Source organism: Eriocheir sinensis, chromosome 18 (genome assembly GCF_024679095.1).
Source record: "Eriocheir sinensis breed Jianghai 21 chromosome 18, ASM2467909v1, whole genome shotgun sequence".
In the NCBI taxonomy this organism is placed as follows: domain Eukaryota; kingdom Metazoa; phylum Arthropoda; class Malacostraca; order Decapoda; family Varunidae; genus Eriocheir; species Eriocheir sinensis.
Window position 1 is genome coordinate 7,549,229 of NC_066526.1, and position 12,940 is coordinate 7,562,168.

The following is a 12,940-nucleotide window of genomic DNA, read 5'->3' on the forward strand; positions in this document are numbered from 1 at the left end:
GTGATTATAATGGACTTGTTGGATTTGTGTTGTGGTATAAACCATATAATGCAAGGGCTGCATGTTTAAAAGATATGGAGATTGTACCCAATCGTCACCCTAATCCTAAGTCCTAACCCAAATCCTAATCCCTTCCCAACCTCCTGAGCCCCCTGCACAACCCCCACATACTATACCGTCCAAATGTGGCCCTCTGCTGATCCGTGACTTGAAAACTAGAATACGCATGATAAATATATTGTGTGACCGTGGTCCATGTGGGAAACTGATCAGCTGGCGTTGTGATGCACGACACCAAAAGTTGCACCACCAGGTGCCACCTACGAGGTGCTGTGCCTGTAAGTATATGTTTATCTGTTTACACCGATTGCGTCATGACTGACTGACGTAGTCGATTTTGATCATTTATTGCATGAATATTACATTGTTGACAACTAAAAATAACATAATTAATAGTTACTATTGCCGGTTTCCTTCATTACTTCATCCCGAATAGGTATAGCTCCCAGCTATCTGAACACAGTAATAATATTATAATAGGCTATAATAATAATATTAATATGATAAGCTAAAATAATAGTAATATAATAGGCTACCTATATAAAATATAACATTAGGATATATTAATGATATAATAGGATTTAGTAATTATAATAATATAATAGGTTACCTATGTTAATTTTAATATAATAGGCTGAAATAATATTAATATAATTTGCTATAACGATAGTAATGACAGTAATAATACCTAATAATAATAATAAACTAACTACCAAAGAACTGTGCACATACACACCAGTTTTACATGAGACTGCTTTGCTATTGAAAATTGTGAGCTGTGATTTTTTTTTATTTATTTATTTATTTTTATTTATTTATTTATTTTTTTTTTACTGCTGACTACCAGCCCGCGGGCCATGGCGCTGCTTCGCTTATGGGCCTGTCACACCTTAACGTTTCGCTGGAATACAAGTTACGCTTGCTCTCCATCGTTGGCAATGTTGAGGACGGGGGTGGGCGGTGTCAGACGTCGTCGTCATCGTGGGGGACAGCCGAAGTTTTTGAGCATGCAATAAGTTAAAATCGTTATCATTCGTTCTCTGATCGTCTCACGCGTTGTATTCATTAGTATAATTAGTATAATTAGTATAATCCACGCGCTGAGTACGCTCTCTCCATCCTGTCTATATCTTATCGCATCATACGCCAACAACGCCAAAAAAACGAAGAGTTCAGCGTACGCCACCGTTTAACATGTTTACCATACGTTCTCTAAAACGTTAAGGTGTGACAGGCCCATTACCGGCCGCCTCCGTCAAAATTTCACGAACGAAAGTTTGTCCAGGGGCCTCCAGTCAGTCTGTTACGCCACTGCCACTGATATATCAGACAATGTCTCATCATTGTCTGACATTTCTAAATCAGCGTCATGAGGAATGAAATAGTCCACATGGTAAGACTCTGCAGGCGATGCAATGATGGAGAGGAAAATATCCTGGGCATTTCCTCTCATAGACAACCAAAGGCAACTGGCGTGTAATTATTGCCAAATGCCTTCGGAGATTGTAATGCTATATATTTGAAATAATAATAAAGAATAATGATTGGGGTAAAAGAGGTTACGGCATAGATAGGGAGCAAGCCATTTACAGTAGTGTTATGACGTATTACAACGTCACACTTCGCTCACTGCTTTGTTGGCAAAACACAGAGGAGTTGCCATCACGAAGACCACAGAAACAGAGTTACCGGCCTCCCCTGAGGCCCAGATTCTGCCATTCATTACGTGGTGTAGGAGTGTGCATCACCAGCAGTTTATTTTTTTTTTATTTTTTTTTACAACAAAGGAGGCAGCTCAAGGGCACAAAAAACAACAATAAAAAAAAAAAGCCCGCTAATCGCTGCTCCCATAAAAGAATCAGAAGAGGCGGCCAAAAGCAAGGTCAAACTCGGGAGGAGAGGTGTCCTGATACATACCTCCTCTTGAAAGAGTTCAAGCCGTAGGCAGGAGGAAATACAGATGAAGGAAGATTGTTCCAGAGTTTACCAGCGTGAGGGATGAAAGAGTGAAGATGCTGGTTAACTCTTGCATAAGGGGTTTGGACAGTATAGGGATGAGCATGAGTAGAAAGTCGTGTGCAGCGGGGCCGCGGGAGGGGGGGAGGCATACAGTTAGCAAGTTCAGAAGAGCAGTCAGCGTGGAAATATCGATAGAAGATAGAAAGAGAGGCAACATCACGGCGGAATTTAAGAGGTAGAAGACTATCAGTATGAGGAGGAGAGCTGATGAGACGAAGAGCCTTAGCCTCCACTCTGTCCAGAAGAGCTGTGTGGGTGGAACCCCCCCACACGTGAGATGCATACTCCATACGAGGGCGGACAAGGCCCCTGTACATGGATAGCAACTGCGCGGGGGAGAAGAACTGGCGGAGACGATACAGAACGCCCAACCTCGAGGAAGCTGATTTAGCGAGAGAGGAGATATGAAGTTTCCAATTGAGATTTTGAGTTAAGGATAGACCGAGGATGTTTAGTGTTGAAGAAGGAGACAGCTGAGTGTTGTCGAAGAATAGGGATAGGTGTTTGGAAGATTGTGTCAAGTTGATAGGTGGAGAAATTGAGTTTTTGAGGCACTGAAGGACACAAGGTTCCTTCTTCCCCAATCGGAAATGATAGCAAGGTCTGAGGTTAAGCGTTCTGCAGCCTCCAGTCTGGAGTTGTGTACTTCTTGTTGAGAGGGTCTTCTATTGAAAGAAGTTGAATAATGCAGAGTGGAGTCGTCGGCATATGAGTGGACAGGACAGTTTGTTATGGAAAGAAGATCATTGATGAATAACAGGAAGAGAGTGGGTGATAGGACAGAGCCCTGTGGAATGCCACTGTTGATAGGTTTTGGGGAAGAGCAGTGACCGTCTACCACCGCAGAGATAGAACGGCCGGAAAGGAAACTGGAGATAAAGGAACAGAGAGAGGGATAGAATCTGAAAGAGGGCAGTTTAGAAAGCAAAGACTTGTGCCAGACTCTATCGAAGGCTTTCGATATGTCTAGCGCAACAGAGAAAGTTTCACCGAAGCGGCTAAAAGAGGATGACCAAGAGTCAGTTAAGAGAGCAAGAAGATCGCCAGTAGAACGCCCCTTGCGGAACCCATACTGGCGATCAGATAGAAGGTTAGAAGTGTAAAGGTGCTTTTGAATCTTCCGGTTAAGGATTGATTCAAAAGCTTTAGATAGATAGGAAAGTAAAGCTATTGGGCGGTAGTTTGAGGGATTGGAACGGTCACCCTTCTTAGGCACAGGCTGTACAAAGGCATACTTCCAGCAGGAAGGAAAGATAGATGTTGATAGGCAGAGACGAAAGAGTTTGACCAGGCAGGGTGTCAGCACAGAAGCACAGTTTTTAAGGACAATAGGAGGCACTCCATCAGGTCCATAAGCCTTCTGAGAGTTGAGGCCAGAGAGGGCATAGAAAACATCATTATGAAGAATCTTAATAACAGGCATAAAGGAGTCAGAGGGGGGATGAGTAGGAGGAATATGCCCAGAATCGTCCAAGGTGGAGTTCTTACAGAAAGTTTGAGCGAAGAGTTCAGCTTTAGAGACAGATGAGACGGCAGTGCTGCCATCAGGGTTAAGGAGAGGAGGGAAAGAGGAAGAAGTGAAATTGGAGGAGATATTTTAGGCTAGATGCCAGAAGTCACAGGAAGAATTAGAAGAAGCAAGGTGTTGACATTTTCTATTTATAAAAGAAGTTTTGGTAAGTTGGAGAATAGATTTGGCATGATTCCGGGCTAAAATGTATAGATCAAAGTTAGTGGGAGTTCGAAGGCTCTGGAACCTTTTGTGAGCTGCCTCTCTATCTTTAATAGGACGAGAACAAGCATGATTAAACCAAGGCTTTTTAGCATTAGGAGAAGAGAAAGTACGTGGAATGTATGCCTCCATTCCAGAGACAATCACCTCTGTGATGCGCAGAGCACACACAGAGGGGTCTCTCTCCTGTAAGCAGTAATCATTCCACGGGAAATCAGAAAAGTACATCCTCAGGTCGTCCCACCAAGCTGAAGCAAAATGCCAGAAGCATCGCCTCCTCGGCGGGTCCAGAGGATGTACAGGAGCGATAGGACAGGATACAGAAATAAGGTTATGATCGGAGGAGCCCAACGGAGAGAACAGTTTGACAGAGTAAGCAGAAGGATTAGAGGTAAGGAAGAGGTCTAGAATGTTGGGCCTGTCTCCAAGACGGTCGGGAATACGAGTAGGGTGCTGAACCAACTGCTCTAGGTCGTTGAGGAGAGCAAAGTTGTAGGCTTGTTCACCAGGCTGGTCAGTGAAAGAGGATGAAAGCCAAAGCTGGTGGTGAACATTGAAATCTCCCAAGATGGAGATTTCAGCAAAGGGAGAGTGAGTCAAGATGTGCTCCACTTTAGAGTTCAAATAGTCAAAGAATTTTACATAGTTAGTAGAGTTAGGTGAGAGATAAACAGCACAAATGTATTAAGTAATAGAATGACAGTGAAGTCTTAGCCAGATGGTGGAAAATTCAGAAGAGTCAAGGTCGTGGGCACGATAGCAAGTGATGTCGTTGCGCATGTAGGCGCAACATCCAGCTTTGGATTGAAATTTAGGATAGAGATAGTAGGAGGGAACAGAGTAGAGGTTGCTGTCAGTAGCCTCAGAAACCTGTGTTTCGGTGAGGAAGAGAAGGTGAGGTTTAGAGGAGGAGAGATGGTGTTCCACAGAATGAAAATTAGAACGGAGACCGCGAATGTTGCAGAAATTGATAAGGAGGAGGTTCGAGGAGTTATCAGGACACCTCTCAAGTCGGCAGCCAGAAGGGGAGTCCTCCCTGGGGGAATTTATGGTCCACCCCCCAGGCGGGGACTCCGAGGCAGTTATCTTTTTCGCCATGTTGAATTTTGAATTTTGGGAAAAGGTGTGTGTTTTGTGAATGTAGTGTGGTGTAGAAAGAGAGAGGAACTGTCTTTAGTTCCGGTGTGGCATGGCTGTTTTCATGTGATGTATGCTCTTTCATCAAAACATATTTGGTAAAGAAGGGGTTAATACATCTTATAAGCTCTGTCTTTGGGTAAATAACTTTACATCTTAAAGGTTGGTGCTAAGCACCCTTGAAGGCAAGAACCTTCTGGGGTGATTAGTAGGAACCCTTCACGTTTGAGCATCGCCCTTCAACGATTTAGGAGTTTTTTTTGTGTATGCTGCCTATAGCACAGGTAGGCTTTCTTGAAGGGTCTCTTGGATGACTCCAACCTGTTGGTGGTGCAGGCAAATTTTATTTATAGTGGCTGCTGTCATGTATGACTCTTGCTTGGCCCATGCTGCCCCCTGGTACTCCTCTTGACTGAAGTCGCTGAAGTTAGGGTTGATTGAAGATCTGGATAGCATGTGGGTAATTTTACGTTTCTTGGCAATGGTTGAAAATTGTCAGCGTGCATCAGCAGGACTTGAACCTAGGTCCCAGGGCTCACCATGCCCGCAAGCTGACCACTTGGCCACCACCTTCCCCGCCAGTGTAAGGGTCCTTTCAGCTTTTGAACATATGGCCCCTGGTTCTTTCCTTGGATATTCCTTGCATCACTTACTCCAGGGTGACCCTAATGGCCTAAGGATGAGGTACTTTATTGCTGTTGGGTATTAGGGGCCACTGATTGAAACTTGTGGTGATGTTTGGGAGGGTGACAGCCAGTGCCCCACATGGCTGGCTTATGGCATTGGGTGGGGAGCAAGCTTTGTCAGGCTCCTGCTCATAGACCCTTACAGTTTGGTTGCATCTTGTCTATTGTTGCCCTACTAGATCACTGCAGCATTAGCTTTTTAATATAATTCTATGATTGATGTAATTGGTTTCCCTAACATTACATAAATTCTTATTATGGGTCTGCTTTTTCAGACAGCACGCTTCACTGAACAAACAAATGTGAGTCAACTGGAGAAGCAAGAAGAGAGAATTGAAGCTGAATTAGCTACTGTGAGGATGAACAGTCATAATGCTGAAAGGTTTGTATGCAAGACACTTGATGTGTCGTATTGCTTGTAATCTGAAATATTTCTTGAAAAACATTCCATATGCATCTGAAATATCTGTTCAGGTGTGTACCTCTTCTAGCATATCCAACTCTGTAGCTGTCCACCTCATGTACACTAATCCATACATGAGGCTATTCCCTTCCATTCCCCTCAAACCGTATGGCTACTTTACCTACATCTAGCCCCACTTTTTTTGCCTCTGTGGTCTAGTGGTTAGCGTGCCTAGCTACGAATCTGCAGGCCCGGGTTTGAATCCCGACCCGGGCAGTCGTCGTGCAGCTCACCCAGCTATATGTTCATCCTACCTATCGAGCTGGTTGATAATTGGGTACCTGGGGAAACCTGGGGAAGGTAAACTGGTAATCTGGGTGTCACAATGGCCTTGTTTCCCGGGGTAATTGCCTCTTCCCACCACAGGTTCAAGGGCCGGTGCAACGGAGATGAGCACCACAGCCACGTGCAGCCACAGCGTATGCCCCCAACTTTACCTTTACCTTAGCCACACTGTATAACCGTCTTCCGCACTGGTTTGCCCTTGAGATTCTGTTCCGTTTTGTTCTATCAGTTTCATTCTCATCTTCTATAATGCCTATTCTCATATTCCCCATAGCCCAGGTCATTCCCTCATCAATTGCCTCTGCATTTCATGCTAAATCCTGACTTTTCTCATTGGTAAACTTAATGTCAATGTCCTGCCCATACCGTGTTACTTCATCATTATCTCAAGTTTCCTGCTGGCCTCAATCATAACATCTATGTCATCAGCGTGTAGTAGGTAGGCCAGCCACTCACCCCCAACCCTTATCCAATAACCTGACTGCCTTAGTCTTTGAGGGACTAGTGCTGCTCTGTGTACACATATCCCATATAGCAATGGGATTAGTAGACACCCTTCCCCAGCCTCTTTATGGCTAGCAATCCACTTTGTCTTAGTATCCCTTAGGCAGTCTAAGGGATTTGTAGACTCACATATGCTATTTATTTTCCCATCTACTCACTTACTCTGATCCTATCCAGTAGTGTGTCTGTCTACATATATTTCCGATGCCTTGCTCCCTCGCAGGAACCTCCCTCCAGGGGGTGGCAGTGGCAGAAGTGTCTCCATCTCTCCCTGTTCTGGCACTCTCTCTCAGCACATTCAATCCTACTACTTCAAACTCTCTCGCTCCAATACTTTCTCACCCTAGTGATCCACTTCACAGGTGGTCTTCCCCTGAAACCCCCTCCCTCAATCCTTCCTTCATTCACTCTCTTCACAAATTTATTCTCCCCCATTCTCATCACATGTCCAAACCACCTCAATGCACCACGCTTCACCCACTCCACCACTCCACACTCCACTCCCTTTGCTGTCACACCCATACCAAACCTTTCATCCACAGTTTCATTACTTTCTCCATCTCATCCTGACACATCACATGCACCTCTTATATAACTCATTTCCACTGCACATATTCTTGATAGCTGTGCTGGATTCCATGTCCACGTCTCTGATGCATATGACAGAGTTGGCAGGATAATACTGTTCCTTATTCCCTTCTTTACCTCCATGCTCACACTTCTTCCTTTCATAACTCTCCAATGCACCTACTAGCTGTCTGCCCTTCACTGCTCTTTCCTTCACCTCACCTTTAATACTTCCATGCTTACATAAAACTGTCCCTAAATATTCAAACTCAGTCACCTCCTCCATTCTCTCTTCTCCCCCAGCCTTATGCTACACTTCATTGTACCCTCTGCTTTAACTCTGTACGGCTTTGTAAAATCAACGACCTGTTCTCTCGCCCTCTCAAATACCATAACCTTACTCTTTCCAGCATTCACTCTCAGCTTTCTCCTCTTACACACCCTGTCAAACTCATCCACTATCCTCATTCTCATTCTCATTCTCTGCCAACAACACTGTATCATCTGCAAACAGGCCCGCAGCCAATGACTCTTCTGTACCTTTCACTTTCAGCCTTGGACCAAACTCACCCACTCTGACTTTCATTTCTCTCATACAACTGTCCATGTATACATTAAAAAGCCATGGTGACATCACACACCCCTGTCTCATACCCACACCAACACCAAAACTCACTCGACTCACCATTCACGTGTACAGAGGCACTCGCATCCTTATAGAAGGATCTGATTCCCTCCTAGCAAGTAGTCAACCCAGCAATCCCCTATTAACCTTATCATAGCATACTTTTTTTTATGTCAGGGAAAGTAAGGTATACCTTCCTACTTGTTTCCTCTATTTTAATTTTTGCAGTAAAGGAAGCTTAAGGGAATAAATAAAAACAAAGAAGCCTGCTAGCCTGCTCCTATAAAAGAAAGTAGAGAAGAGTGGACAAAAAAGCGGTTGATATCAGATGGGGAGGTGTCTTGATACTCTTTTCTTGAAAGAGTCAGAGGAAGAAGGAAATTCAGATGAAAGAAGGCTGTTCCAGAGTTTATCATTGAAAGGGATGAAAGAATTAAGATGGTGGTTAACTCTTGCATAAGGGATTTGGACAGTATAGGGATGAGCTAGAGAAGAAAGTTGAGTGCAATAGGGGAAAGGGAGGGATGGAGGCATGCAGTTAGCAAGTTCAGAAGAGCAGTTAGGATCAAAATATCGATAGAAGATAAAAAGAGGCAACATTGTAGCGGAATTTAAGAGACAGAAGACTGTAAGAGGAGGGGAGTTAATGAGACGAAGAGCCTTTGACTCTGTTTTGTGCAAAAGGGCTGTGTGTGTGGAGTCCCCCACACATAAGCTGCATACTCCATATGAGGGTAGACAAGGCACTTGTATATGGACAGAATCTGTGAGGGGGAAAATATCTGGTGGAGGCATTAGAGAACGCCTAGCCTCGAGGAAGTTGATTTAGTAGGAGAGGAGATATGACATTTCCAGTTAAGATGTTGAGTTAAGGATGATTGAGGATAAGTTATGTAGATAAAGGTGACAGCTGAGTGTTATCAAAGAATAAGGGACAGGTGCTTGGAAGATTGTGCCGAATTGACAGTGAAGAAATGAGTTTTTGAGGCATTGAAAACACCAAGTTCCTTCTGCCCTGTTTGGAAATGATAGCAAGGTCTGAGGTTGAGCATCCTGCAGCTTTCTGCCTAGAGTCTTGAAATTCCTGTTGGGAGGGTCTTCTGTTAAAAGATGTTGAGTAATTCAGAATAGATTCATCGATGTATGAGTGAATTGGACAGTTGGTTTGGAAATATCATTAATGAACAACAGAAAGAGAGTGGGAGATAGAACAAAGCCCTGCATGACACCACTGTTGATAGATTTAGGGGAAGATTGGTGACCATCTACCACAGTAGAGATAGATAAGAAGGAAAGGAAACTTGAGATAAAAGTACAGAAAGAGGGATAGAATCCATAGGAGGGTAGCTTAGAAAGCAAAAATTTGTGCCAGAGTGTCAAAATCTTTAGAAATGTCTAAGGCAACAGCAAAATTTTTACCGAAATGGCTGATAAAGGATGACCAAGAATCGGTTAGGAAGGCAAGATCACCAGTAGAATGCCCCTCAGGGAACCCGTACTGGCAGTCAGAGAGAAGGTCAGAAGTTGATAGAAGTTTAAGAATTTTTCTGTTAAGGTTTGTTTCAAAAGCTTTAGAAAGACAAAAAGTAAAGCTATTCAACAGCAGTTTGAGGGATAACGGTCACCCTTCTTAGGCACAGACTGTATGTAGGCGTACTTCTAGCAGGAAGGAAAGGTAAATATGAAAGGCAGAGACGAAAGAGTTTGACTAGGCAGGGAGTCAGCATGCACAGTTTTTAGGGACAATAGGAGGCACTCCATCAGGTCCATATAAACCTTCTGAGGATTGAGGCCAGAAAGGCCATAGAAAACATCACTCATATAAATTTTAATAGCAGGCATAATGGAATCAAAGGGGACTGAGTAGGAGGAATATGCCCTGCATTGTCCAGAGTGGAATTTTTAGAGAAAGTTTGAGTGAAGAGTTCATCATTAGAGACAGATGTGACAGCAGTGCTGCCATCAGGACTAAAGAGAGGTGGGAAAGATGAAGTAGAATTGTTAGGGATATTTTTGACTAGATGAAAAAAGGCTCTTGAAGAATTAAAGAAGGCAAGGTGTTGGCATTTTCTACTGATTAAAGAGTTTTTGGTGAGTCAAAGAATAGATTTGGTATGATTTCAGGCAGAAATATAATCATTATTAGCAGGAGTATGAAGGCTCAGGTACCTTTTGTGAGATGCCTTTCTATCTCTGATCAGATTATTCAGCATTTTCACCATTTCAGCAAAGCCAGATTCCCAATCATGCCAAACTAGTGAGGGTCTTTGTACTTGCATATACAGGGACAGTTTTTTTCTTTTGATAATTCTCTCTGCAGGGAATTGGCCCGGCTCACCAGTACTCGAGAGGAGGTGCGGGTGGACATTGGCCTGGAGCAGCTTCACCTTCAACGGCGCATAAGGCAGCTGCAGGCCACCACAAGCCAGGCTGCCAGTCTCTCAGGCCAAAGAGCCAACATGGAACAGGTGAGTACTGAAGCCCACCTCCATGTTCTTATATAGACATAGCTTGGATTGGGATTCATTAGCTTGGACTGTGGTCTCTTGATTGTGATTTTGTCAGTGATTCTATGATTTCTAATTTTTTGTAAAGGCAGTTATTGTTTTAGTCAGGGTTATTTTCCCAAAAAAGGTTGCATAGAATATGTTTTTGTGAAATTAAAGATGGTTGAAAAGGGTTTTTGATTTTCATCCACTTTTATTTTTTTTCTTGTATGTTATATTTATATGTATAGGGAATGTTTCTCTACATTTGGATGCTGATTGGACAAATATTTTTAGTAAATGCAATTTTTTTTTTTTTTCAAATGGGCCAAATGTGCTTTTATATGGAGGAGAAGCAAATGTTTGTTTAGAATGAGACATCAAACCAGAGACATGGTATGTAAGAAACCACGGCAAAGGGAGAGTTGCAGGAGAGCTGGTGGCAGACACATCAAAGGGAACAGCAAAATGAAGCGTCAAGGGAGAGGTACAGGAGAGTGCATGTAGTACACTATTTCTGTGAGTCATGGGATTTGATCAATAAAACGACAACTCTTAACACTTTCCCTGCAATGTGTACCACTGGTGGTACATCATGCATTTTCAACTGTTGCATGTTGCGCCACCCGTGGTACATTTGCTTGCAAACACAAAAAAATCTAAGTGTTTTTAAACCTTTTTTTTATTTTGTTTTAGCATATAATATCATTCGATTCATGTTAACATAGGATGGAATGAAATTATGACCAACAAAACATTTAGCGTTTTTCAGTTTAAGTACAAAAATTTTATTTCAAAATTAAATTTATCCTATGTGAAAACTTTCCAGTATTCAGCTAAATTTGGCCTCTTAATTGTAATAGTTTTTTTCTTCGAAACCCTTTTTGTAGGATGAAGTAAAACAAATAGGTTCTGTACCACCAAAGACCACACCAAGCCAGGCAGTCAGTCAGTTGGTCAGTCAGTCAGTTAAGCATTCAGTCAATCGGTTAGTCAATGTTTCAGTCAGGAAATAAGTCAGAATCTTTTCTTTTCACTTATTTAGGTAGACTTTCTGATACTCAGTCAGTCATCCGGTCAGTAAGTCATTCAGTGAGTTAGAGAATAACCTAAAAATTTAGTTATCTCATTGTTCAGCTATATATACCTTTAGTGAGTCAATCAGTCATTCAGTCAGTCAATCAATTTGTCAGTCAGTCAGTCAGTCTGTCAGCTAGTCAGTCACTCAAATATAAAGTTAAGATGTTAGTCACTCAGTAGCTTTTTCTTCAGTTAGTCAGTCAGTCAGTTAGTAAGCATCAGCCAACATCTAGAATTCAGTCTAAAATTTATTGAGTCAGTTCACTGGGAAGTCAGTCAGTCAATCAGTTAGTAAATAAGCGAGTCAGTCAGTCAGTCAGAAAGTTAACTATTTATTCAGGCAGTAGCAAGACAGTAAGTTAATCACTCGAGTCATTAGTCATTAAGAAATTAGTCAGTCAGTCAGTCAGTCAGTCAGTACGGCAGAAAAAAAGTTAAAAGAGAAATGTAAAAGAGAGATAGATGAAGAAAGATTAGCATGACGGCAAAGGAAAGGTACAGAGAAGGATGGCGGAAGGAAATCAAGAAGAAAGAAGATTTTGTAGGATAAAGTAATACAAAGAATAAAGTGTCACAAGATCTCATAAGATAGGCTATATCTTGTAATGAATCAACAAGTGTGCTCCACATGTGGTACAAGACGTATGCTTATGGAAGAACAATGTGTGTATGGCGGCTTGTGCCACGGATGGAGCAAAAGTAGCGTCCTCCACTGGTGGCGCACTACACAATGTGATGAATGAAGAACAAGTCTATGGTGTAGTGTACCACAGGAGGAGCACAAGTTTTATTGTCTCAGTGGCAGCTCATAACCAGAGTGAAGCTACACACCTCCTCTCGAGTCGGTGGCTCGCGTGGTATTGAGGCTGCGCCAAGTTGAACCAAATGCAGCAGGAAGGAGGCGGCGGGAAGTTCAAACGCGGTAACTGTGTTAAACAGCCTAAGACCTGAAGAGTCATAAGTTCTTTCACTGAGACCAAACTGGGTGGTGATATTGATGCAGAGGTAATAATGGGTTGCTCAATATATCTGGAGAGAGAATCAAGACACTAACGATGGTGGAGTAGTAATAACACCTACTAGCACATGAGTTCATGCACAAAGGATTGAGCTTGGTGATACTGTGGCAAAGGTGCTGAATTAGAGGCAGTAAAGGTAAAGTGGGGCATACACTAAGCTCTTAATATGGGAATTTTTTTTCATATTCTTAGGGATACAGCTGAGGGCAGAACTGGACAATACTGTGACAATATGGGACTTTCAAAGCTGCCCTTAGGTACAGGGTGGGACTATTCT

At 42.8% G+C, this 12,940-nt stretch overlaps 1 protein-coding gene across 2 annotated transcripts in view; it reads left to right on the top strand.

Moving 5' to 3' along the window:
* Window positions 1-12,940, top strand: part of LOC127000274 (golgin subfamily A member 6-like protein 1) — a 90,548-nt gene that overhangs the window by 31,061 nt on the left and 46,547 nt on the right. For both annotated transcript variants that reach the window (XM_050863739.1, XM_050863738.1), the window contains exons 9-10: window positions 5,910-6,016; window positions 10,399-10,546. In XM_050863739.1, coding sequence (XP_050719696.1) covers window positions 5,910-6,016; window positions 10,399-10,546 — 255 coding nt within the window. The remainder of the gene's footprint in view (window positions 1-5,909; window positions 6,017-10,398; window positions 10,547-12,940) is intronic.